Source organism: Phoenix dactylifera, chromosome 9 (assembly GCF_009389715.1).
Source record: "Phoenix dactylifera cultivar Barhee BC4 chromosome 9, palm_55x_up_171113_PBpolish2nd_filt_p, whole genome shotgun sequence".
NCBI classification, from domain to species: domain Eukaryota; kingdom Viridiplantae; phylum Streptophyta; class Magnoliopsida; order Arecales; family Arecaceae; genus Phoenix; species Phoenix dactylifera.
Window position 1 is genome coordinate 1,154,434 of NC_052400.1, and position 27,647 is coordinate 1,182,080.

Sequence of the window (27,647 nt, forward strand, 5' to 3'; positions counted from 1 at the left end):
ATCAAAAAGCTTGTACGCAGTTTTCTAGTTGTTGTTGTCCATCCAGAATTGGGCCTGGAGCCAGTCCACGGTCTTCTTGTCCAATTGAAAGGCCTTGGCAAGAACATAATCAGAGATTGGTGGCTTCGCTCCAAAGACTGCATTGGCTATGGTGATCACGCCAGGGTTCTGACTGCTGAGACCGGCAATAGCAACAGCATTTGTCTTCCCATAGTTGAATTGGAAATGGATGAGGCCTTGAGGAAATACGAACACATCGCCCTTGTTGAGGACCTTAGTGAAGAGCTGGTTGTTGGGGTTATTAGATGTGACGAAGCCGACATGGAGGGTGCCTTCCAACACCGTAAGGATCTCGGTTCCCCTTGGGTGGATGTGAGGAGGGTTGACTCCATAGGGTGCAAAGTCCAGGCGAGCTAGCGAGATGCCAAGCGTGTTGAGCCCAGGAATTTGGTTCACGTTGACTTGAGTCACATTAGACCCTAGTTTGTTCCCTGTGCCGCGGGGCTTGTCAAGGCCAGAGAAGAAGAAGTCTTCGGCTTTGGCAAGCTTCGGGTCCTTGCAGACGAACCCATTTACAAGCACTGCATGAACAATTGCAAGGAAGAGGTAAGTATATATAACGACATATGATAAAAACTCATCATTAGTATCTTTGAAGTTGGGTTGACAGCTGGTAACTTCAGGAAAATTACACACCATGCAATGCTAATTACATATTTAATTAGCAACTAATAACAAGGTAGATGTCGTGAATAGGAGTACCATCTGATTTAAGATCAGCAACACAGAAGTCCTGGAGTTGACTAGGATCAGAAGCAATGGCATGAGATGAAGCCAGAGCAAGGAGAGCAAGGAAGAGGAAACGGGCAGCCATCTATTCTCTCTTAATTTCTAGCTAGCAGAAGAATAGCCAAGGGATTTGGAGCAAGGTGTTATGGGAGGAGTTGATATATATATATATAGAAGGAGCGTGGGACTAGGCCTTTGATAAGGCTTGATTTAGTCATGCGACTACGTAAAAGGAAGAAGAGTAAACCATGTTAGATAAATTGCATGCCATGGTTCTCTAATGTTTGTCCAAGTGTTTGTTGTTGTCTCAGTAAAAGTTTGACGAAGTATCGCTGATGACGTCTGTGGCGAGACAATTAGGAAGAAGCAGTCCAGAGAAAGGAAAAGGAGAGATTATAGCTTCAAGTAAACCATCCAGACATAGATCATGGTTTCTCTTACTCCCTATTATTATAATTTTTTTAATATCAGTTGCGGTTTCTTTCAACAATATACTTGGAGTTGTTGGAGACTGCCTGAGAGGAATCGACGCCGTCCATGGCAAACGATTCTCCAACCGTGCTTTTGATCGCGTCTCACCGAGAAATCAGCAGTTCGTTTACTATGTCATACAAATGCGTTTTCTGAAAATGAGTAACGATGTGATTTGAGGAAGACAATAGATTGCTAAGGGAGCGGCGGAAGCCACCTAACTGGTTCAAATAGCGAATACGACGACGACGACACCTTGCAAAAACTGCATTAGTCCATTAATTACATCAAATGAAACAGTTATTATAATATCAAAATCTAAAAGCCTAGGTGTTACATCCGGCCCGATTGATATTACGCATCTTGTGACTTTGAAAGAAAAAGGGAAGATACGATGTGAGCTTTACAACCCAGTAAGAATCTTCCACGCATGCACACCAGCATGAATATGGAGAATGCTGTTTAGCACATGTAAAGATGCTTGGAAATAGTAAAATTTGCACAGCAACGGACTAACAAATGAATAATGCTTAACATATCTACTGGTTATATTTATGGAACACACAAATAAGCCATACTAGCATACAATTCAAGTTTAATCAAATAGCAATTCAATTACTTGCACATCACCACGAATGAGAGTCTCGACATAGATGTCATATATCAATATTGTTCTATGTAAATACGTCACATATTATCCAACTAGCATTTTTATTCAACAGTAAGGCAGCGAGGTTACTTACCATTATCCGGTTAACAAAGCTCAGATTCCGACAACATTATCGTTATGGTACTGAACTAGTCCGCTCATGCTCTAGCCTGTGGCAGGTCAAAACACACACCATGTTTTTGCCCACGGCCGGCAACCACAATTTCGTATCTCAACCACAGTTGATATCACAAACACATCATTTTACACGTGTTGCCTAGTCTAGTTGCTTCTCTTTTTTCTCGTCTTATAGTTATGCAAAAATTAAACACAAGTTAATATCTTGATCTAATTTCAACATTCGATTAGATGATATTAAATTATTTTATTTTAATATCAAGCGGTTAGCTCATATTATTATTTTATTTTCATTCCGAACTGCAGGAGGCCTAGATTTATAGGATAAATTAAGAATTTTTGAGATAGTAATAATGAGGCTTTTGTATTTAACGAGAGATATCTGAAACCTGTATTTTCGACTATTCTACTTATTAGTTGCTAATGAAATATTTTACTTAACTTAAATTCTTATATTCTATTAGTGAGTGTTTTTGTTTGGATTATCGGGCACTGCATACCTTTGCAGGGTTGCTTCCTAGGGTAATACGTGGCTGTACCCTGTGCAAAGCCCAAATGACGGGCTTGGGGCAGGTAGTTCTTTACAACTTGAGGAGGGCTCATGTGCGCACGGATTAAGAGTTAACAGTGAATCCAAAGTATCTTGTTGCAAATAGATCTCATGACCTTATAGTTAGTTCAATGGCGACACAGTGGGCCTAACTTCTTGCATCAATGTAATTGTTATGCGCTCTTAATTACTTGCATAAAGTTCCAAGCTTTTTCACGATATGATTCATGTAACCATGATTAGTAGGTTCACATGAATTGTTATAATTTAGGTATTAGGCGTTTCATGTCTCATGAGGCTAAGTCCTACGTACGGGACATATGTGCCACTCATGGAGCTACGGCCCTTTGTTGTCATGCGTGGCTCATCGGAAATGGAAAATTTCTTGATAATTTATTGGTGGATTTGTGTAATCCGGATACTTTTGTGTTGGATGTTAAATAGAAAATTTCTTGTTGTGATGGTTATTAAATAGAAAATTTCTTGGTATTTTTTGTTGGATAAATTTAATTCGGGCATCTTGGGAGGTGGATAAGTTCTACAGGATCATTTAATTCCATTTTTTGCTTGCCCAGCTCGTGTGCAGCTTCAAAATTTAATTTCTCTTGCTCTTGCATGTGTTACAGCCAGGTATAAACTGAGGCTTGGAAAAGTGTTTAAAGTTTTTGAAGTTGATGAAATAACTAAAACGAGGAGTCCTTCATCAACAATATATATTATTGCTTATGCAAACTGATTGGTATTGTTTGCTTATTCAAATAGAACAGTACAAATAATTGCGTCCAAATTTTCCATCAAGAAGCTTGTATGCAGTTTTCTAGTTGTTGTTGTCCATCCAGAATTGGGCCTGGAGCCAGTCCACAGTCTTTTTGTCCAATTGAAAGGCCTTGGCAAGAACATAATCAGAGATTGGTGGCTTCGCTCCAAAGACTGCATTGGCTATGGTGATCACGCCAGGGTTCTGGCTGCTTAGAGCGGCAATAGCGACAGCATTTGTCTTCCCATAGTTGAATTGGAAATGGATGAGGCCTTGAGGAAATACGAACACATCGCCCTTGTTGAGGACCTTAGTGAAGAGCTGGTTGTTGGGGTTATTAGAAGTAACGAAGCCGACATGGAGAGTGCCTTCCAACACCGTAAGGATCTCGGTTCCCCTTGGGTGGATGTGAGGAGGGTTGACTCCATAGGGTGCAAAGTCCAGGCGAGCCAGCGAGATGCCAAGGGTGTTGAGCCCAGGAATTTGGTTCACGTTGACTTGAGTCACATTAGACCCTAGTTTGTTCCCTGTGTCGCGGGGCTTGTCGAGGCCAGAGAAGAAGAAGTCTTCGGCTTTGGCAAGCTTCGGGTCCTTGCAGACGAACCCATTTACAAGCACTGCATGAACAATTGCAAGGAAGAGGTAAGTATATATAACGACATATGATAAAAACTCATCATTAGTATCTTTGAAGTTGGGTTGACAGCTGGTAACTTCAGGAAAATTACACACCGTGCATGCTAATTACATATTTAGCAACTAATAACTAATAATAAGGTAGATGTTGTGAATAGGAGTACCATTTGATTCAAGATCAGCAACACAGAAGTCCTGGAGTTGACTAGGATCAGAAGCAATGGCATGAGATGAAGCCAGAGCAAGGAGAGCAAGGAAGAGGAAATGGGCAGCCATCTATGCTCTCTTAATTTCTAGCTAGCAGAAGAATGGCCAAGGGATTTGGAGCAAGGTGTTATGGGAGGAGTTTATATATATATAGAAGGAGCGTGGGACTAGGCCTTTGATAAGGCTTGATTTAGTCATGCGACTTCGTAAAAGGAAGAAGAGTAAACCATGTTAGATAAATTGCATGCCATGGTTCTCTAATGTTTGTCCATGTGTTTGTTGTTGTCCCAGTAAAGGTTTGACGATGTATCGCTGATGACGTATGTGGTGAGACAATTAGGAAGAAGCAGTCCAGAGAAAGGAAAAGGAGAGATTATAGCTAGCTTCAAGTAAACCATCCAGACATAGATCATGATTTCTCTTACTCCCTGTTATTATACTTTTTTAATATCAGTTGTGGTCTTCTTTCAACAAATATACTTGGAGAGTTGGGAGTTGTTGGAGACTGCCTGAGAGGAATGGACGCCGTCCATGGCAAACGTTTCTCCAACCGTGGTTTTGATCGCATCTCACCGAGAAATCACCAGTTCGTTTACTATGTCATACAACTGCGTTTTCTGAAAACGAGTAACGATGTGATTTGAGGAAGACAATAGATTTCTAAGGGAGCAGCGGAAGCCACCTAACAAGTTGATCGAAATAGCGATCCCGAGCCCCGAGCCTCGAGCCCGAGGCACGGCAGACGCCCCGAGCCCCGAGCCCGAGGCGCGGCAGATGCCGCACGCCCGCACGGCGGGCCGCGCAAGCATGCAAGGCATCGGAACATATCGGAGCAAATACAGATGCTCAAAAATGACATAATTATTTAAGTTGGTCCAAAGCAATCGTACAAAATTTCAAAATAGCATATGCCAACATAATTCAAATGTTCAGACTAATCTAAAATGCTAATAACTGGAGGAATAATAGCGCAAATCTAACGCACTCCCCAATCCCATGCGATCAAGCCTCTGGATCTGAAAAACAGATAAAATAAAATGAGCTACACTAGCCCAGTAAGCAACAAAATACCCTAAAGTGGGGTCAGAGCATATCAGGCCAAAATATAGGATAATGACTGGAATAAATCATAAATAACATTGTTTTACCGTTTTCAAAACTTATTATCATTTTTCCAAAAACTCTGATACCAGAATCTCAACATAATAGGCTACAGCCACGTAACCCAGTGGCATGGGTCGCACAAGGTGCCAAATCCACTATATTTATTCACCGATGGCGGCCGGTGTTGCACAAAAGTGCCAAATCCACTATATTTATCCACCGATGGCAGCCGGTGTCCAGAAACCACTATTCTAATCACCGGTGGCGCGGTGTCGAAACCGGTTCCTCACAGGTTACAAGTCGACAGGTCCAACGTATAATCCCCATTGGCGGGGCCAGAATAGAACAGAATAGATCATAGCCATGCTGAGAATCCATATATATAAAAATAGATTTCATAAACTGTACAGTCATATTTCACGGATTTCAGAGCATATAACATGATTTTCAAATAAAATTTAACATGTCAGACCCATTTTACTAAATACAAAACATATTTCAAAATTTAATCCAGTAATAATTATTTTACCAAATAATTTAGGAAAAAAGCACTTTGAAGCATTAAGTTACTTACCTCTTCTCGCTTAATCCCTACTTCAGATAGACGGATCAAGTTCACCTGTTTAAATTTAATTAATTCCTCGTTAATTTCAGAACTAAGCAAAACCCAAAAATAATACTATTGGACATAGCCCAACAGGGCCCAGAGTTGGCCCATAATGGGCATGGCCCGATAGGGCCCATATCGGACACGGTCCAATGGGCCCGCATAGATCCAGCTAAATAGGGCCCCCAAGGTTGGCTTCTAATTGGTTCATTTATGTAATAAAATTTATTGCAGGGACTAATACTTAATTACAGGGTACTATTCTATAAAGCTTGAGTGGACTAAATAAATATAGTTGGGGACCTTTATGTAATAAATCTTTCCTATAGGGTTCAAATACAAATTACAGAAGGCCCTTTTTTTTTTTGAAATAATATACTGCCAAGGGCTTAACTGCAAAACTCCATTTAGTGGCCAAATGGGTTCGGGTTTCGGGTTCCGGGTTTCGGGTTCGGGTTCAAGTTCCGAGCTCGGGTCTGAACTGGATTTCGGATTTTGGGTCCCGGGTTCGGGTTCGGAATAGTTTTCGGGTTTGGACTGAGTTTCAGATTTGGACTGGGCCCACAAAAGGGTACGACCCAAATAGGGCCCGAACTAGGCTGAACTAGGCCCGAATTGGGCCCACAAATGAGACTAGGCATCATATTTTCTCACAGTTGATCCTCATTTCTTACACGTTCTGCTCTCCGGTTAAATGAGACTAGGCATCATATTTTCTCACAGTTGATGTCTCTGAGGATCAACAGAGAAAACATAAAAGCAATAATACTCAAGATCTGTACAGGCATTCTAGCACAAAAGAATATTGCTATGATAATAATTATTAGTGAATACATCCTAGTAGAAAATCAAAGCAAGGTTATGAGTTTAACCTAGTTGAATAATGCGCAAAAAACTTATTAGATCTAATGTTAATGTTGAACAAACTTTTGCAGTCAAGAGCCCATGATGCCTTTCCAACTGTAGGTTACTTGGGAAGCTTGGATCAAACAACCACCATAGAGAAGATTATTTTGTTTTCGAGCAATTAAAGGAAAAGTCCAGCTGAATCCAGATTGATCATTGTGGCATTCTCCTGTTAATGTGGATACGTGCTTGTTACCGTAACTAAGTCTATAAAAAAAAGCCTAATTGACTTCGTCAACATTTGATTAAAATTATCGAAAGAAAACATTGCAAATTTATTTTACTACACATTGCAAGAAATCGGTACAAGAAACTTGACCAGATCTTCAATTCCGTTACCGTTAGGAGATAGAAGGAACTGTAAATACATTTACATTGTGTGTGAAGTTTCTTTTGATAGCTTTTCCTTGTTTTCATTCTCTCTCATTTTAGAGCATTCATGAGTGTTGCAAGCTGAAAACTGATGTAGTTAAAGAAAGTAACTTTATGAATATATCTAATTTGTACTTGCTCCTTGTAGTTTCTTTTCAACTAGCTGGTGATGGAGTCATTTATATGATATTTAATGTTGCTTTCTTCTTGAGAACATGATTTTGAATTAAATATTCTGGCAGAACTTTTCCTGCCTGTCTAGCTACTATCTCTGCTTTAACTATCATAGCTGGTATCCCAGTAGTTTAGGATACCAGCTATGAGTTTTTTTTAAGAGCTACAACATTGGCATGATACACAGTTGTCCGAATGACTGCATTTTATATCGTGGTGAAAATAAGAACCAAGAGTCGTGCCGAATATGTGGAACTTCATGATGGAAAAAACATAAAGAAGACGAGAATGATTCGTTGACTGAAAAGGATGCTGCACCAACTAAGAAAAAATCGGCTAAAATTTTGAGGTATTTTCCTCTTATACCAAGATTGAAAAGGATGTTTGCATCACCGAAGACGGCTTCCTCGATGAGATGGCATGACGAAGGCCGTACAAAGGATGGAATGTTACGACACCCAGCGGATAGTCCCGCATGGAAAGCATTTGATGATAGGCATCCCGAATTTGCTTCTGATGTTCGCAGTGTTAGGCTAGGTTTAGCTACTGATGGGTTTAATCCATTCCGAACGATGAGCTCAACATACAGCACTTGGTCGGTTGTTTTGATTTCATATAATTTGCCACCATGGATGTGTATGAAACAGTCTTCAGTAATTCTATCAATGGTTATTCCAGGTGACAAGGGCCCAGGTAATGATATTGATGTTTTTCTACAGCCTCTAATAGAGAAATTGAAACAAATATGGGAGGGTATTGATGCATTTGATGCTTTTGCTGGACAAAATTTCAAATTGCGTGCAGCTCTTATTTGGACTATCAATGATTTTCCTGCATATGCTAATTTATCTGGTTGGAGCACTAAGGGGCGTATTGCATGTCCTTCTTGTGGAGATTCAACCCATTCGTATTGGTTAAAACATGGAGGAAAGTTCTGTTATATGGGCCATCGTCGGTGGTTAGAAGCAAACCATCCATTTCGATTTCAGAAAGACTTGTTTGATTGTACCATAGAGTTGCGATCTGCCCCTGTTCCACCAACTGGAACTGAAGTCTTCAGACAAATGCATGACACCAATTATATACCGGGTAAGGTCGCCAAATGTTCAAAGAAGAGGGGGAGGGAGCATGTTGGCAGCACAATGAATGAAGGATTAATAGCAGAGGTTGCTGAGGATGTTGACAACTTTTTTGAGAATGAAGACAACATATATGGTCAGGAAAATGATGATGACTCAATGGTAGCATCTACACAGAAACAACTATGGAAAAAAAGAGCATTTTCTTTGATTTATCCTATTGGGAGTATAATCTTCTTCGACATAACCTTGATGTGATGCATATAGAGAAGAACGTTTGTAATAACCTGATTGGAACATTGTTAAATCTTGATGGGAAGACCAAAGATAACTTGAAAGCGCGTCTTGATTTGAAAGATATGGGCATAAGACAAGAGCTTCATCCGACAGAGCTTGCCAATGATAAATTTTATACACCTCCTGTATGTTATACAATGTCGACTCAAGAGAAAGATCTTTTTCTAACAATTCTGAAAAATTTGAAGGTTTCTGATGGGTACTCATCGAATATTTCACGATGCGTAAATCTCAAAGAGCGAAAACTTTCAAATCTTAAAAGTCACGATTGTCACATTTTGATGCAAGATATCTTTCCATTGGCTTTAAGATCGTCAACACCGAAACAAGTTTTTGCAATTGTTTCTCAATTATCATCATTCTTTAAGGCATTATGTTCCAAAGTTCTTGATCCTAAGGAGCTTGATTAATTGGAGTCTAATATTGCACTTACACTATGCAATATGGAAAAGATCTTTCCTCCTGGATTTTTTACTATTATGGTTCATCTACTCATTCACTTAGCGGCGGAAGCTAAACTTGGTGGCCCGGTTCACTACCGATGGATGTATCCTATTGAGAGGTGATTTTTCTAAACTCTAATATAATTATTTAATAATCAATTTGATTTTGATATTTATTTTAAAAATTTATTGTTGAAGGTTTCTTATGCGCTTAAAAGATTATGTACGCAATCGAGCCTATCCCGAGGGCTCGATTGCTGAAGGATATATTGCTGAGGAGTGTCTGACATTTTGTTCGAGATATCTTGAAGGTGTTGAAACGGTTTTCAATCGACCTCAAAGGAATTGTGATATCATAGAGAATGCAGATGTTTACAAGTTCTCATCTGGCGGAAGAGTTTTGGGAAAAGTTGAAAGTGTTGTTCTTGACCAGAAATCGTTGGCACAGGCACATCGCTATGTCTTACTTCATAGTGATATAATATCCGAATCTCGCAGGTTAGTACGGTTAATTGAAATCTAAATTTACTGTCATGTCAGGAGAATGTAATATTGGTATTTAATTAAAGATAACCTTGATCATGCAGAGAATTTTTAATAGCTCAGCGAAGTCTCAACCATAACATTCGTCCTACACCAAGGATTGAGCAACGATGGTTGGTTGAATTATTTCCAGAATGGCTTTCCAAACAGGTTAGATGTCTAATATATTAAGCTTTTTTTTTAAAATTTTATAGAGAGAAATTAATCATTACTTCCATAATTTTTTTTAGGTACCAGTGATGATGAAGAAGCATTGTTCTGATGAGTTAATAGTCATTGCTCGAGGTCCGAATAATATTGTCAACAGATATATTGGGTTCATTATAAATGGTTTTAAATTTAATGAATTGGTGTTTTGAGTTGTCGTTTTGAGTGGTGGTATAAATGGGGCTCTGTAGGCCCCATTGCTCATACTAAAGAGCGTGAGAAATTTAAAAAAATCCAAAATAGTGGAGTTATAGTTGAGGCGGATGGAAAAAATTATTATGGTGCTCTAACAGATATTTATGAGCTGGATTATTATGGAAATTTTAAGGTAGTATTATTTTGATGTGATTGGGTGGATATAAACTCACCTAGAGGTTTGAGGCAAGATATAAATGGATTCACACTTGTAAATTTTTCAAGGTTGATACATACTAGTGTGTTATTGAAAGATGATCCATTTGTTTTTTCATCTCAAGCTCGACAAGTATTTTTTGTGCAAGACTCAAAAGATAAAAATTGGTCTCTTGTTATTAAAACGAAACCTAGGGACTTGTATGATATGGAAAAGAAGTTGGAAGAGGAGGACGATGATACTTATACTCAGTGTATGCCTTATAATGTTGTGCCAACTGATGAAGTAAATGCGCCAACGAGTTTGATGCAATGAAGGAATCCCGTGTACAAGATCTTCTGATCTCAGTATGTGTTTGATTGTTAGAAGTTTTTGTTTTTTCCTTTATATTGCTCAGCTTACTATTTGTGTTATAAAGAAAAAACTTATAAAAAAATGCTTTGTAAGTTTGCTTTATATGACGCATAATTGCATGTGTTTTTTCTCTGGATTCTCTGGTTTCTGTTTGCAGCTAAGAGAAAGGCTGAGGCAGCGAGGATCAGGCAGAAGTATTCAGATAGGGTTCCGGTGAATATTATTGATTTTCCTGAGTTTTTTTCCCGTAATTTCTTTGTTTAATTTGCGATGCTTGTATTTCTGGTTTGATTCCATCAGCAAGTTTATGTTAATCGAAAGGACCTGAAATTTTGTTATCTGTTATCCTGGAGAAATGTTTTTTGTTGAATAGAATTGATTTATCTTCTAGTTCATAAGGTTGGAACCTGAAAGATTGTGGGTTTTTGCTTTGAGTTGAGCGTGTGCCCTTCCTGATTGGTCTGATCTTTTATAATTTGATTTTAGTTTTAAGCTTACCCCAGTCTGGTGCAATTTCCTTAAACCAATTTATGTTTCCGGCCATGTAATTAAAGTTTGACCTTTTACTTAATTTAGGTCTTTTGTTGGATTAGATACTTCTTATAGTTTGTTTAGGTCGGATCTTGATTTATTAGGGTTCAGACATATTTTGATAAGGTTCACTCTCTCATCCTCAAAACATTACATGGATCTAGAAATGTCATTCTACCTGCTTGGACTCAAACCAGTGAGCTAAGCCTTGCCATGGTAATTGGCATTCCTTCTCATCGTCATGTAGGGCATATTGATACAAATTCATCAAGGCAGGAAGTTTAGAAGGCTTTCAGGCTTCGTCATTGAAAACCCATATAAGTGGTGGTTTTCTGAACTGAACAGCTTAAGAGAGTTCGTAGGACAGAACTAAGTTAAGTTTCTCCATATGATACCAAGTCAATTACTCAAGTGCTATCTCTCATTTTATAAGCTTTTTTTTTTCCCCTTTCAACTTTGCTAAGTATTGAAATGCTGCAAGCCTGTACAGTATTAGGTTCACAGATGTGAACCAAACTGAAACCGTCCGCTTTTAAATGTTTAGAATCATTGCAATGGGGTGCCCCTCCTCTATTTCATAGGATTCCTGGGATGCTGCCTTCAGAGTTAGGTAATGTCCAAATTTCTTCTCTTTATATAGGCATTCTAGTCTCATGTAAAAGGACCTAGGCACCTAGCTAACCTGATTTGGAACACAACCTGGTTTTGAAAGCTTTTGATCATAATGTCATATAGAGTCTCTGCAGAATCACAAATACCAGAATTTTTTTATAAATCTCGAATAATTTAACATGCTGGTTCCCTGATCATGCTGATCTTTGTATATAAAATGGTTCAGAAATAGTAACACAAATCATACTTAGTAAGCTGGTACTTTAAGAACATCTATTGTCTTGTCTCTTAAAACTTCTAATTTCTGATTTAGTAGTCTTTGAAGTTTGAACATGTAGACTGATATGAATATACTTTGAAGTTTGAACATATGTAGACTGATATGCATATACTTTGAAGTTTGAACATGTAGACTGATATGCATATGAAGTTTGAAGATGATATAGTTGTATGATGATCCATGTTCTAAATGCCTTAAAAATCAGAATGATTGTGATGATCAGCTTGATATGGCTGGTTGGTGTCATATTGTCCTAAGAAAGATATCTCTGGCGATCTTCTAGAGAAAAAATTGATCTTCTCTTTTATTAGCCCTTTATTTAGTATAAATTTATCATTTAACCAAATATTGATTCTTTTTTGTGCATACCAGGTAACAATATGCCCCGAGGGAGACGATTTAGAGATGTGGAGTTCCAGCATTCTCAGGTGGGATCTACTTTTGAGCAGTCCCTGCAGTCCCAGCAGCCATGTGATCACCAGCAGCACGAGTCAGGATCTCAGCGCGAGCCTCATGCTGATTGTCCGGAGGATGAGCTCCGGATCCAGGGTAATTCGATTTAAAGTTCATATTTTATGTTCATATTTGTCTTCAACTTTTTAAGACATTTTATTTAATTTGAATAGATGGACAAGGGACAGTGAGGACGAGACGGGGACCCACTCAAGCAAAGGATGTGTGGAAGCTTCCTCCGGGTGAGAAGATCATCATCCGATGCAACGAATTGGGGCAGCCCATCAATAGAGCTGGAAGTCTACTATCAAGCTTTTTAGGATCGGTTGCACGCAAGGGTCAGCTGTGTCCACTCAACTATACGAAGTGGAATGACATGCTTCCTTCGTATAAGGTTGAGCTTCTTAGACTTATACAGGTAATGAATTGAATTTATTCTTTTTAATTCGACACCTCCTGTATATTAATTTGCTTAGTATCATAATTTTATTTTAGATGTTTAATATTATTATAACATTCTGAATCTTGTTGTAGGGTAAGTTTGTACTCCCTCCAGAGAGCCATGATTGGGTGCTAAAGTCCCTCAATCGCAAATGGAAAGAATATAAAGCAAAATTGAAGACGGACTTCAAGCGCGAGGGTATGACAGAGGAGGAGGTTGCTCGTGTGACTCCTCCTGATGTATACCCTCAGCAGTGGAGGGAGCTTGTTCATTACTGGTTTTCTGAAAGAGGACAGGTCACGTATATTGTTTCAATATCTTCTATTATCTTTATTATTAATATAGATTGCAAATATATACATTGAATCATATTATACTGTGTGCTTTTATTTTGGCAGACATATTCTAATATTGGTAGAGCTGCACGAGCATCTCAAGCAGTTCCTCATATTTCAGGCTCGAAGAGTTATGCGAGACGTAGAAATGAATTCGTAAGTTCTTTTGAAACTATTTGAAACTCTACTAACATATAGCACGTATCATGATATATAGTTTGCCCATATACTTTCCGTATGTGTAGATAGTAGAGCATGGAAGGGAGCCTGGTGAGGTAGAGTTTTATAAGATGACCCACACTCACCGAGATGGCAGTTTTGTCCGGGACGAGTCGAGAGATATAGTTGTATGTATTCATTTTTTATTTTATCATAATTTTTTAATTAATTTTACTTCTTTTAAATTATTAATGTGACTGTTTGTTTTTTTGAGAGAGATATAGGAAAGAGCTACAAATCTTATTTCAGAGCGCGTCGGGGAGTCATCATCATCCGACACGGCCAGTCGCGTCGAGGCTCAGGTCTATGCCGAATTGATGGGCCCAGAACGTTATGGTCACGTGAGGGGTTACGGTATTGGAGTTACCCCCACTCAGCTGTCTGCAGTGAGCCGATATACCCAAGATGCCAGACAAGGTACTAGCACTGCAGAGGTTTGTAGTTTGGAGACAGAGATGGCACAGATAAAGCAGTCATATGAGACAAGGATAGAGGAGATGAGGCAGAGTCATATGACTGATATGACGGACTTGAAGCAGAGCCAAGAGTTGAAGATACAATCTTTGCAGGATCAGCTTGACCATATTTCATCTTTTTTGCAGAGATTTGCTCCTCCGGTACATAACTAAATATATTTGAATATTTTATATAATTATAATGTATTCTTGTATTAGCGTGATGACTTTCGTATTTTTAGTTTCTAAAGTATTTTTTTTCTTGTAGGTTGCTGATACTTCATCTACTTGTAGAGATGATGCCGTCGACTCTTGATACATCGTAGATTGTGTACTTAGGAATTTGAGATGGATGTTTTTAGAATGTTTTTGAAGTACAATGTAATCAAATGTGATAATATTGAGATTTTGAATGAAAAGTTCTTGTCTGTGTTGTGTATTTTGTTATCTATGTGATTTAGTATATGTGTTTTTTTAGAAATTAATGTATACAGAGAATTAAAAATTGCATTTACAAATTTTTTTTTAAAAAAATGCCATTGCCGACGCTATTTAGCGTCGGAAATACGAACTGGCACGGAATGTGAAACGCCATTAACGACGCTTTATTGCGTCGGTAAAGCAGATTAGGACGACGCTTTTAAGCGTCGGCATAGCCCAACGGAAACTACGGTGTGAAGCGTCGATTGAGGTACGCCAACGCTTTTAAGCGTCGGAGTATTATAAAAGGAACGACGCTTAAAAGCGTCGGTATAGACCGACGACGCTTTTTTGACGCGTCGGGTTAAACCCGACCCACGCTCACCTGCGCGACGTCTGACCCACGCTTTGTGAAGCGTGGGCTGGGAATTCGCCGACGCTTATAAGCGTCGGTAGAGACACAAAAAACCGCCGGGAGTTATTCCTTCTTTTGTAGTGTTAGAAGAGCTGCGTCTCTTCGGAAGAGAATGTTGGTTTCCAAAACGATATGGTATTTCCGAAATATTATATATCTTTATAAATCATTGTTTCTGTTTGGTCATCTAAATAGAGTCTATAAATAGGCTCTGGGTCCAGCATCTTGGATCCTCAAATCCGCTCTCACTTATTTTTTTGTCTTTTCTATTTTCTCTGCCTCTAGAGAGAGATTGAGATAGAAAATTTTTCTCTTCTTCATCTTTTGAAGGAGTTATTCAGGTCAAGCCTTCACCTCCCCAGCGATCGTGCTTGTTAGAGGAGATTCGGGCTGAGCTGAGTTGTTGTACTTAAGGACAAGATTACTGTTGACTTGCATGTAGGAGTCGAATCATGTTCATAAGCTTTCTACCAATTGATTTTCAAAAAAGAATTGTAGACAAAGAGTTTTATTTATATTTATTATTTTAGATCACACGTAGCAAGTTTTAGGTGCATCATATTTTCAGAAATAATGACTGTGATCGGTTCCTTAGAACTTCCAGTCGATATTATGCTGTCCACAATTTCCAGCCTTGGGTTATTTGATTATGCAGAGCCCAGTCAAGCCCACACACCAACCAACACTTTGTCAGGGAATAGGGATTACAAATTCAAAATGGTCCATGGGATGTGGAGCCTCTAAGCTGGCAATAGACCAGCCAATGAACCTAAATCTGGTAGGCCACCCTAAATTACATGTATGCAAAACACTGATCGAACTATGAAACCAATCCGAATTGATTTTTTTGGTTTAGTTTATATCATTCTTTTAATAAATTTCATTTGCTGTCGATCTGAGAAAGGTTTGAACTAAAAAAATTTGGTTTGATTTTGATTTGCGCTTTTAAAATATATTGGTTCCGACCCAATCTCATATATATATATATATATATATATATATATATATAATTTTTTTATTTTTTAATATAAAATTAAAATTTTATGTTTAAATTTAGTCCAACCTATTTAGCGTAACCCATTGAACGTCAACAACCTAATAAACTGAATAGAACCAAATCTTTTGGATCGCTATAAAATGGTTTTAGGAGATGATCGGTCCAGTTTTGATTTGGTTTAGGAAACAAGTATATCTATGGATCTGACCTGATCCTTGCACATTTCTGCCACCTAAGATGCATGCACGGCAACTTTTAGAGCTAGAATTGTTTGCGACTTTAAGAGGGCTTGGGTGTGCACGGATTTAAGAATAATAGTCAATCCAAGTACCTCACAAATGGAACTTTTGACCTTTTATTAGGTGCAATTAATGGTGATGCAGTGGTTCGAATTTCTTGCATCAAAGTAATTTTTGTGGTCACTTATTTGCATGCATAAATTTCCAAGAGTGCTCATGATATGGTTCATGAAACCATGATAAGTAGGTGTGAAATGCACACATCACATGAATTTGTATAATTTAGGTACTAGGCATTTCAATGTCTTAATTATAAGGCTGAGTCCTGCGGGATATATGTCCGTCTCATGGGGCTACGGCCGTTTGTGTCATGCCTGGCTCGTCCGGAATAGAAAATTTTTTGTTGTGATGGTTATTAAATAGAAAATTTCTTGATGTTTTTTGTTGGATTCATTTAATTTGGGCATCTCGGGAGGCGGATAAGTTCTACAGGATCATTTAATTCCATTTTTTGCTTGCCTAGCTCGTGTGCAGCTTGAGAATTTAATTTCTCTTGCTCTTGCATGTGCTACGGCCAGGTATAAACTGAGGCTAGGAAAAGTGTTTAAATTTTTTGAAGTTGATGAAATAACTAAAACGAGGAGTCGTTCATCAACAATATATGTTATTGCTTATGCAAACTGTTTGGTATTGTTTGCTTATTCAAATAGAACGGTACAAATAATTGCGTCCAAATTTTCCATCAAAAAGCTTGTACGCAGTTTTCTAGTTGTTGTTGTCCATCCAGAATTGGGCCTGGAGCCAGTCCACGGTCTTCTTGTCCAATTGAAAGGCCTTGGCAAGAACATAATCAGAGATTGGTGGCTTCGCTCCAAAGACTGCATTGGCTATGGTGATCACGCCAGGGTTCTGACTGCTGAGACCGGCAATAGCAACAGCATTTGTCTTCCCATAGTTGAATTGGAAATGGATGAGGCCTTGAGGAAATACGAACACATCGCCCTTGTTGAGGACCTTAGTGAAGAGCTGGTTGTTGGGGTTATTAGATGTGACGAAGCCGACATGGAGGGTGCCTTCCAACACCGTAAGGATCTCGGTTCCCCTTGGGTGGATGTGAGGAGGGTTGACTCCATAGGGTGCAAAGTCCAGGCGAGCTAGCGAGATGCCAAGCGTGTTGAGCCCAGGAATTTGGTTCACGTTGACTTGAGTCACATTAGACCCTAGTTTGTTCCCTGTGTCGCGGGGCTTGTCAAGGCCAGAGAAGAAGAAGTCTTCGGCTTTGGCAAGCTTCGGGTCCTTGCAGACGAACCCATTTACAAGCACCGCATGAACAATTGCAAGGAAGAGGTAAGTATATATAACGACATATGATAAAAACTCATCATTAGTATCTTTGAAGTTGGGTTGGCAGCTGGTAACTTCAGGAAAATTACACACCATGCATGCTAATTACATATTTAATTAGCAACTAATAACAAGGTAGATGTTGTGAATAGGAGTACCATCTGATTTAAGATCAGCAACACAGAAGTCCTGGAGTTGACTAGGATCAGAAGCAATGGCATGAGATGAAGCCAGAGCAAGGAGAGCAAGGAAGAGGAAACGGGCAGCCATCTATTCTCTCTTAATTTCTAGCTAGCAGAAGAATAGCCAAGGGATTTGGAGCAAGGTGTTATGGGAGGAGTTGATATATATATATATAGAAGGAGCGTGGGACTAGGCCTTTGATAAGGCTTGATTTAGTCATGCGACTACGTAAAAGGAAGAAGAGTAAACCATGTTAGATAAATTGCATGCCATGGTTCTCTAATGTTTGTCCAAGTGTTTGTTGTTGTCTCAGTAAAAGTTTGACGAAGTATCGCTGATGACGTCTGTGGCGAGACAATTAGGAAGAAGCAGTCCAGAGAAAGGAAAAGGAGAGATTATAGCTTCAAGTAAACCATCCAGACATAGATCATGGTTTCTCTTATAGCTCATATTATTATTTTATTTCCATTCCGAGCTGCTGGAGGCCTAGATTTATAGGATAAATTAAGAATTTTTGAGATAGTAATAATGAGGCTTTTGTATTTAACGAGAGATATCTGAAACCTGTATTTTCGACTATTCTACTTATTAGTTGCTAATGAAATATTTTACTTAACTTAAATTCTTATATTCTATTAGTGAGTGTTTTTGTTTGGATTATCGGGCACTGCATACCTTTGCAGGGTTGCTTCCTGTCACGCCCCAGATCCGGACATGATTTTTTTTTTTTTTTTTTTTTTTTTTTTTTTTTGCACCCCAGATCCGGCTCATGACATGGCCGTGCTATTGTAGGTTGCTGCCCACAATAACACGCAGCCCATGATAACAATTTTATTTCATGAAATAAAACCAAATCCGATCAAATTTATTGACTAATCATAAAGAAGCAAATACCGAGCATCTAAATCAAATACTTGAGTTTGCAATATTACAACTCAAACTTATTAACATAGATACTAAGAGTCCCTGTAACTATGCTTCAACTCCAATTTTCATTCACTCTTTCCTGCTCCTAATCGCCTTAATTATCTGAAATAAATAAAAGAAAACAACAGGAAGGGTATGAGCTTGCTACTCAGTAAGTAACCATGTACTATCTCATTAGATTAAGCATAATTTTTCTCATGCCAATGCATCATTTAAAGAACTTAACAGAAAATAAAGCATTTCATAGATAAATTATTCAAAACAGGTTATAAAGCAAAATATGCTTCAACCATGCAAGTTCATAAACATGATAATGCAAGTCTTATAAAATGCTGCCATTCATCCATACTTTATAAATCTTACTCTCAGACGGATGTGCTGCTATGGTCACTATAATCCCGTGACAGGGTTCGTATTCGTAGTCGACAAGTTTTATAACTTATTCTTATTCGTTACCAACTTTAACCCGTTGGCAGAGGGCCATATTCGTTGGATGCTAGCTCCAGGGTGTCGACTGGCCTCTATTTCTAGAGGTGGTCATAGCTATCTGAGAGTTCATAAATCATATTCTTTTTCTTTCATAAATCATAATCATCATAAATAGGTTTGAAAATGATAAATGGCATTATATAATTTAAAATGCATAATCATGCTTCAAATATCATTTTTCATGCAGTCTAACATAATCATAATTTCATAACTCATACATCATCAAATATTCATGAAGGATACTCTTTAATCAAATTCATGTATCACATGCAATCATATACTTGATCCTAATTTTGAGAAAAATATATCGTAAAGCAATGCATTTTCATAATGATGAATAAATAGTAATTTAAAAACTTTAAGATCAGTGCCAAGGTTACTTACCTTGATTCGCTCACGAATCTCTAGAACCAGATGACAACTTCACTGTACCTATCATCATCATTGAGGACAGATTATCATTTTCTATTTAATTTATTTATTTATTGTTATTTCATTTTATTTAAATACATCTATTACCTTAATTCTCTATTTATTTAATTATATATTTATTATTATTATTTATTATTATTATTTTTTTTTCTCTCTTTTTTTTTTCTTTTTTTTTTTTTTTTTTTTTTTTCTTCTCTTCTCCCGAAACCTCTCCTCTTCTTCATTCTCGAAGCTTCCCCGCCTCTTCTTCTTCTTCTTCTTCTTCTTCTTCTTCTTCTTCTTCTTTTTTTCTCCTTCCCTCTTTCTTCTCCCGCAAGGGAAGATCGGGCTCGAGAGGGCCAAGCAGCAGCCGGCGACGCCCCCTCGGCCGGCTAGCGGCACCCGCAGTGCCTGCGGCACCCACGGTTGCGGCCGTGGCCGCACCTGCGGTCCGCGGCTGCGGCCGTGGCCGGCGTTCCCCGGCCTCCGGCGCCCGCAGTCGCAGGCCGCGCCTGCGGCCGGCGTTCCCCGGCCTCCGGCGCCCGTAGTCGCAGGCCGCACCTGCGGCCGACGTTCCTCGGCCTCCGGCGCCGCAGTGAGTCCACGGTGAGTCCCCTCCCCTTTTTCTTTCTTTCTTTCTTTCTTTCTTTCTTCCTCTGTTCACCCAGGAAAGAGACGAGAGTCGCCCCCTTTGTCCCACCAGAAGGGAGAAAGGGAAGGACTTCGACCCGACTGCAGCCCCCTCCGACGACTGGCGGTGGTTGCGGCCGAAGCCAGACGATACCTGCGACCGAGAGCCGGCAAGCTAACAACCACAGATACGCCTTTTTCTCCTCTTCTTCTCTTCTTTTATTTCATTATCATAAGGTAGGAAGGATATAGGGTTAAGGCTTACCTTGCTATGAAGAGAAGCTGCGGCTCCTCTCTCCGGCGGCACTGGTGCGAGCTCCAAACCCTAGCAGCGGAGGAGGGAAAAGGGGTTAGAGGCTCTCAGATGCGGTTCAATGGGGGATTTTAGAGAGAAAATTTTCAAATTACCGCCGCGATTTCAGCGGCGGTTGTGCGGGTTCATCGGCCATTCAAATGGCCGCCGCGGATCTCGCCCCTGTTACGCTCGAGAAGATGCAGCCGAGGATTCCGGCCTCTCCTTCGGCTTGGGCCTCACATTCTCCCCCCCTTAAATAAAATTTCGTCCTCGAAATTCACATACCTGAGACTTCGAAGACTTGCGGATGCCTCGCATGCATTTCATCCTCAAGCTCCCAAGTTGCCTCTCTTTCTGAATGGTTGCTCCATTGTACTTTCACATATGGGATGGTACGCCGCCTCAAAACTTGCTCCTTGCGATCGATAATACGTAAAGGAAATTCTTCATAAGTCAAATCTTCATCAACTTGCAATGGCTCATACTGTACCACATGACTGGGATCCGAGACATACTTCCTTAGTAAGGAAACATGAAAAACATTGTGTACTTTAGATAGCCCGGGTGGCAAGGCTAATCTGTAAGCAACCTCTCCAACTCTGTCCAGAATCTCAAAAGGCCCGATGTAGCGTGGACTTAGTTTACTATGCCTTCCAAATCTCATGATACCTTTCGAGGGTGAAATCTTCAAGAAAACAAAATCACCTGCTTGAAATTCTACTTCTCTCCTCTTTTTATCTGCCCAACTCTTTTGTCTATCCTGAGCTGCCTTGAGTCTTTCCTTGATCAACAAGATTTTCTCCCTGGCATTCTGCACTAATTCTGGACCCAATAACTTCTTTTCTCCAACATCATCCCAATGCAGAGGAGACCTGCACTTCCTCCCGTAAAGAGCTTCATATGGTGCCATCTTGATGCTAGAATGGTAACTATTATTATAAGCAAACTCCACCAAGGCTATATGATTATCCCAGCAACCTCCAAGATCAACTGTACATGTTCTCAACATATCCTCTAAGGTCTGGATCGTCCTTTCTGACTGACCATCGGTCTGAGGGTGGTAAGCAGTGCTGAGCCTTAATTCAGTACCCATAGCATCTTGAAAACTTCTCCAGAATCTAGATACAAATCGTGGGTCTCGATCAGATACAAAGCTCACCAATCCATTTTCTCTATTCATCCTGGTAGCACTAAGATGTATAGAGATTTAAGGGAACATTTTTGGTGGAACGGTATGAAAAGAGAGATAGCCGAGTTTGTATCTCGGTGCTTGGTATGTCAACAAGTGAAAGCTGAACACCAAAGACCTGCCGGATTGTTGGAGCCATTGGAGATACCAGAATGGAAATGGGAACACATCACCATGGACTTCGTTATTGGGCTTCCCAAGACAGTTAAGAAAAATGATGCAGTGTGGGTGATACCATTTGTAACAACCCAGGATCTCACCCAAAATGGCTAGCCAGAAGTTATTGTTTGGATTCCTTGATCCTGTATAAGTACCCAAGATCTACCCAGCGAATAACCGATGTGGGACTAAACACACGCCCGCACGGATCCTCACATACTCCTCCCGTTCAAGCCCTGACGTTCTCGTTAGGCTAAGGGTTCAAATCCATTCAAATCTAATCACAAACACCACGATCGGTCCGTGGTCAACCCCAATGGATCCATGCTGCAGTGTCCCCTAGTCCACATAGGTTATGGGCCAGGTCTGCTCTGATACCACTAAATGTCACGCCCCAGATCCGGACATGATTTTTTTTTTTTTTTTTTTTTTTTTTTTTTTTTGCACCCCAGATCCGGCTCATGACATGGCCGTGCTATTGTAGGTTGCTGCCCACAATAACACGCAGCCCATGATAACAATTTTATTTCATGAAATAAAACCAAATCCGATCAAATTTATTGACTAATCATAAAGAAGCAAATACCGAGCATCTAAATCAAATACTTGAGTTTGCAATATTACAACTCAAACTTATTAACATAGATACTAAGAGTCCCTGTAACTATGCTTCAACTCCAATTTTCATTCACTCTTTCCTGCTCCTAATCGCCTTAATTATCTGAAATAAATAAAAGAAAACAACAGGAAGGGTATGAGCTTGCTACTCAGTAAGTAACCATGTACTATCTCATTAGATTAAGCATAATTTTTCTCATGCCAATGCATCATTTAAAGAACTTAACAGAAAATAAAGCATTTCATAGATAAATTATTCAAAACAGGTTATAAAGCAAAATATGCTTCAACCATGCAAGTTCATAAACATGATAATGCAAGTCTTATAAAATGCTGCCATTCATCCATACTTTATAAATCTTACTCTCAGACGGATGTGCTGCTATGGTCACTATAATCCCGTGACAGGGTTCGTATTCGTAGTCGACAAGTTTTATAACTTATTCTTATTCGTTACCAACTTTAACCCGTTGGCAGAGGGCCATATTCGTTGGATGCTAGCTCCAGGGTGTCGACTGGCCTCTATTTCTAGAGGTGGTCATAGCTATCTGAGAGTTCATAAATCATATTCTTTTTCTTTCATAAATCATAATCATCATAAATAGGTTTGAAAATGATAAATGGCATTATATAATTTAAAATGCATAATCATGCTTCAAATATCATTTTTCATGCAGTCTAACATAATCATAATTTCATAACTCATACATCATCAAATATTCATGAAGGATACTCTTTAATCAAATTCATGTATCACATGCAATCATATACTTGATCCTAATTTTGAGAAAAATATATCGTAAAGCAATGCATTTTCATAATGATGAATAAATAGTAATTTAAAAACTTTAAGATCAGTGCCAAGGTTACTTACCTTGATTCGCTCACGAATCTCTAGAACCAGATGACAACTTCACTGTACCTATCATCATCATTGAGGACAGATTATCATTTTCTATTTAATTTATTTATTTATTGTTATTTCATTTTATTTAAATACATCTATTACCTTAATTCTCTATTTATTTAATTATATATTTATTATTATTATTTATTATTATTATTTTTTTTTTCTCTCTTTTTTTTTTTCTTTTTTTTTTTTTTTTTTTTTTTTTCTTCTCTTCTCCCGAAACCTCCCCTCTTCTTCATTCTCGAAGCTTCCCCGCCTCTTCTTCTTCTTCTTCTTCTTCTTCTTCTTCTTCTTCTTCTTTTTTTCTCCTTCCCTCTTTCTTCTCCCGCAAGGGAAGATCGGGCTCGAGAGGGCCAAGCAGCAGCCGGCGACGCCCCCTCGGCCGGCTAGCGGCACCCGCAGTGCCTGCGGCACCCACGGTTGCGGCCGTGGCCGCACCTGCGGTCCGCGGCTGCGGCCGTGGCCGGCGTTCCCCGGCCTCCGGCGCCCGCAGTCGCAGGCCGCGCCTGCGGCCGGCGTTCCCCGGCCTCCGGCGCCCGTAGTCGCAGGCCGCGCCTGCGGCCGACGTTCCTCGGCCTCCGGCGCCGCAGTGAGTCCACGGTGAGTCCCCTCCCCTTTTTCTTTCTTTCTTTCTTTCTTTCTTTCTTCCTCTGTTCACCCAGGAAAGAGACGAGAGTCGCCCCCTTTGTCCCACCAGAAGGGAGAAAGGGAAGGACTTCGACCCGACTGCAGCCCCCTCCGACGACTGGCGGTGGTTGCGGCCGAAGCCAGACGATACCTGCGACCGAGAGCCGGCAAGCTAACAACCACAGATACGCCTTTTTCTCCTCTTCTTCTCTTCTTTTATTTCATTATCATAAGGTAGGAAGGATATAGGGTTAAGGCTTACCTTGCTATGAAGAGAAGCTGCGGCTCCTCTCTCCGGCGGCACTGGTGCGAGCTCCAAACCCTAGCAGCGGAGGAGGGAAAAGGGGTTAGAGGCTCTCAGATGCGGTTCAATGGGGGATTTTAGAGAGAAAATTTTCAAATTACCGCCGCGATTTCAGCGGCGGTTGTGCGGGTTCATCGGCCATTCAAATGGCCGCCGCGGATCTCGCCCCTGTTACGCTCGAGAAGATGCAGCCGAGGATTCCGGCCTCTCCTTCGGCTTGGGCCTCACACTTCCTAGGGTAATACGTGGCTGTACCCTGTGCAAAGCCCAAATGACGGGTTTGGGGCAGGTAGTTCTTTACAACTTGAGGAGGGCTCATGTGCGCACGGATTAAGAGTTAACAGTGAATCCAAAGTACCTTGCAAATAGATCTCATGACCTTATTATAGTTAGTTCAATGGCGACACAGTGGTCCTAGCTTCTTGCATCAATGTAATTGTTATGCGCTCTTAATTACTTGCATAAAGTTCCAAGCTTTTTCACGATATGATTCATCTAACCATGATTAGTAGGTTCACATGAATTTGTATAATTTAGGTATTAGGCATGTCATGTCTCATGAGGCTAAGTCCTACGTACGGGACATATGTGCCACTCATGGAGCTACGGCCCTTTGTTGTCATGCGTGGCTCATCGGAAATGGAAAATTTCTTGATAATTTATTGGTGGATTTGTGTAATCCGGATACTTTTGTGTTGGATGTTAAATAGAAAATTTCTTGTTGTGATGGTTATTAAATAGAAAATTTCTTGGTATTTTTTGTTGGATAAATTTAATTCGGGCATCTTGGGAGGTGGATAAGTTCTACAGGATCATTTAATTCCATTTTTTGCTTGCCCAGCTCGTGTGCAGCTTCAAAATTTAATTTCTCTTGCTCTTGCATGTGTTACAGCCAGGTATAAACTGAGGCTTGGAAAAGTGTTTAAAGTTTTTGAAGTTGATGAAATAACTAAAACGAGGAGTCCTTCATCAACAATATATATTATTGCTTATGCAAACTGATTGGTATTGTTTGCTTATTCAAATAGAACAGTACAAATAATTGCGTCCAAATTTTCCATCAAGAAGCTTGTATGCAGTTTTCTAGTTGTTGTTGTCCATCCAGAATTGGGCCTGGAGCCAGTCCACAGTCTTTTTGTCCAATTGAAAGGCCTTGGCAAGAACATAATCAGAGATTGGTGGCTTCGCTCCAAAGACTGCATTGGCTATGGTGATCACGCCAGGGTTCTGGCTGCTTAGAGCGGCAATAGCGACAGCATTTGTCTTCCCATAGTTGAATTGGAAATGGATGAGGCCTTGAGGAAATACGAACACATCGCCCTTGTTGAGGACCTTAGTGAAGAGCTGGTTGTTGGGGTTATTAGAAGTAACGAAGCCGACATGGAGAGTGCCTTCCAACACCGTAAGGATCTCGGTTCCCCTTGGGTGGATGTGAGGAGGGTTGACTCCATAGGGTGCAAAGTCCAGGCGAGCCAGCGAGATGCCAAGGGTGTTGAGCCCAGGAATTTGGTTCACGTTGACTTGAGTCACATTAGACCCTAGTTTGTTCCCTGTGTCGCGGGGCTTGTCGAGGCCAGAGAAGAAGAAGTCTTCGGCTTTGGCAAGCTTCGGGTCCTTGCAGACGAACCCATTTACAAGCACTGCATGAACAATTGCAAGGAAGAGGTAAGTATATATAACGACATATGATAAAAACTCATCATTAGTATCTTTGAAGTTGGGTTGACAGCTGGTAACTTCAGGAAAATTACACACCGTGCATGCTAATTACATATTTAGCAACTAATAACTAATAATAAGGTAGATGTTGTGAATAGGAGTACCATTTGATTCAAGATCAGCAACACAGAAGTCCTGGAGTTGACTAGGATCAGAAGCAATGGCATGAGATGAAGCCAGAGCAAGGAGAGCAAGGAAGAGGAAATGGGCAGCCATCTATGCTCTCTTAATTTCTAGCTAGCAGAAGAATGGCCAAGGGATTTGGAGCAAGGTGTTATGGGAGGAGTTTATATATATATAGAAGGAGCGTGGGACTAGGCCTTTGATAAGGCTTGATTTAGTCATGCGACTTCGTAAAAGGAAGAAGAGTAAACCATGTTAGATAAATTGCATGCCATGGTTCTCTAATGTTTGTCCATGTGTTTGTTGTTGTCCCAGTAAAGGTTTGACGATGTATCGCTGATGACGTATGTGGTGAGACAATTAGGAAGAAGCAGTCCAGAGAAAGGAAAAGGAGAGATTATAGCTAGCTTCAAGTAAACCATCCAGACATAGATCATGATTTCTCTTACTCCCTGTTATTATACTTTTTTAATATCAGTTGTGGTCTTCTTTCAACAAATATACTTGGAGAGTTGGGAGTTGTTGGAGACTGCCTGAGAGGAATGGACGCCGTCCATGGCAAACGTTTCTCCAACCGTGGTTTTGATCGCATCTCACCGAGAAATCACCAGTTCGTTTACTATGTCATACAACTGCGTTTTCTGAAAACGAGTAACGATGTGATTTGAGGAAGACAATAGATTTCTAAGGGAGCAGCGGAAGCCACCTAACAAGTTGATCGAAATAGCGATCCCGAGCCCCGAGCCTCGAGCCCGAGGCACGGCAGACGCCCCGAGCCCCGAGCCCGAGGCGCGGCAGATGCCGCACGCCCGCACGGCGGGCCGCGCAAGCATGCAAGGCATCGGAACATATCGGAGCAAATACAGATGCTCAAAAATGACATAATTATTTAAGTTGGTCCAAAGCAATCGTACAAAATTTCAAAATAGCATATGCCAACATAATTCAAATGTTCAGACTAATCTAAAATGCTAATAACTGGAGGAATAATAGCGCAAATCTAACGCACTCCCCAATCCCATGCGATCAAGCCTCTGGATCTGAAAAACAGATAAAATAAAATGAGCTACACTAGCCCAGTAAGCAACAAAATACCCTAAAGTGGGGTCAGAGCATATCAGGCCAAAATATAGGATAATGACTGGAATAAATCATAAATAACATTGTTTTACCGTTTTCAAAACTTATTATCATTTTTCCAAAAACTCTGATACCAGAATCTCAACATAATAGGCTACAGCCACGTAACCCAGTGGCATGGGTCGCACAAGGTGCCAAATCCACTATATTTATTCACCGATGGCGGCCGGTGTTGCACAAAAGTGCCAAATCCACTATATTTATCCACCGATGGCAGCCGGTGTCCAGAAACCACTATTCTAATCACCGGTGGCGCGGTGTCGAAACCGGTTCCTCACAGGTTACAAGTCGACAGGTCCAACGTATAATCCCCATTGGCGGGGCCAGAATAGAACAGAATAGATCATAGCCATGCTGAGAATCCATATATATAAAAATAGATTTCATAAACTGTACAGTCATATTTCACGGATTTCAGAGCATATAACATGATTTTCAAATAAAATTTAACATGTCAGACCCATTTTACTAAATACAAAACATATTTCAAAATTTAATCCAGTAATAATTATTTTACCAAATAATTTAGGAAAAAAGTACTTTGAA

General features: G+C 40.1%; 5 protein-coding genes and 1 long non-coding RNA gene across 6 annotated transcripts; 1 reads left to right on the forward strand and 5 right to left on the reverse strand.

Annotated features, from left to right (window-relative positions):
- Nucleotides 1-20: 20 nt before the first annotated feature.
- On the reverse strand, nt 21-924 carry LOC120112027 (putative germin-like protein 2-1). Its single transcript, XM_039130612.1, has 2 exons — nt 763-924; nt 21-581 (listed from the first exon to the last, which is right to left on the reverse strand). Exons 1-2 carry the CDS (start codon nt 872-874, stop codon nt 25-27), a joined length of 669 nt encoding a protein of 222 aa, XP_038986540.1. The 5' UTR covers nt 875-924; the 3' UTR covers nt 21-24.
- A 2,262-nt stretch (nt 925-3,186) lies between these two features.
- Nucleotides 3,187-4,297, reverse strand: LOC103699618 (putative germin-like protein 2-1). The gene is made up of 2 exons (XM_008781634.3): nt 4,155-4,297; nt 3,187-3,971 (listed from the first exon to the last, which is right to left on the reverse strand). The coding sequence occupies exons 1-2, from the start codon at nt 4,264-4,266 to the stop codon at nt 3,415-3,417; spliced, it is 669 nt and encodes a 222-aa protein (XP_008779856.2). The 5' UTR covers nt 4,267-4,297; the 3' UTR covers nt 3,187-3,414.
- A 4,637-nt stretch (nt 4,298-8,934) lies between these two features.
- On the forward strand, nt 8,935-9,741 carry LOC120112028. Its single transcript, XM_039130613.1, has 2 exons — nt 8,935-9,298; nt 9,378-9,741. Exons 1-2 carry the CDS (start codon nt 9,180-9,182, stop codon nt 9,700-9,702), a joined length of 444 nt encoding a protein of 147 aa, XP_038986541.1. The 5' UTR covers nt 8,935-9,179; the 3' UTR covers nt 9,703-9,741.
- Nucleotides 9,742-16,707: 6,966 nt separating this feature from the next.
- Nucleotides 16,708-17,697, reverse strand: LOC120112029 (putative germin-like protein 2-1). The gene is made up of 2 exons (XM_039130614.1): nt 17,535-17,697; nt 16,708-17,357 (listed from the first exon to the last, which is right to left on the reverse strand). Exons 1-2 carry the CDS (start codon nt 17,645-17,647, stop codon nt 16,799-16,801), a joined length of 672 nt encoding a protein of 223 aa, XP_038986542.1. The 5' UTR covers nt 17,648-17,697; the 3' UTR covers nt 16,708-16,798.
- Nucleotides 17,698-22,186: 4,489 nt separating this feature from the next.
- Nucleotides 22,187-24,347, reverse strand: LOC120111838. Its single transcript, XR_005513223.1, has 3 exons — nt 24,078-24,347; nt 23,153-23,200; nt 22,187-22,381 (listed from the first exon to the last, which is right to left on the reverse strand). It is a non-coding gene; the product is annotated as an uncharacterized LOC120111838 (long non-coding RNA).
- Nucleotides 24,348-24,974: 627 nt separating this feature from the next.
- On the reverse strand, nt 24,975-26,085 carry LOC120112030 (putative germin-like protein 2-1). The gene is made up of 2 exons (XM_039130615.1): nt 25,943-26,085; nt 24,975-25,759 (listed from the first exon to the last, which is right to left on the reverse strand). The coding sequence occupies exons 1-2, from the start codon at nt 26,052-26,054 to the stop codon at nt 25,203-25,205; spliced, it is 669 nt and encodes a 222-aa protein (XP_038986543.1). The 5' UTR covers nt 26,055-26,085; the 3' UTR covers nt 24,975-25,202.
- Nucleotides 26,086-27,647: the final 1,562 nt, after the last annotated feature.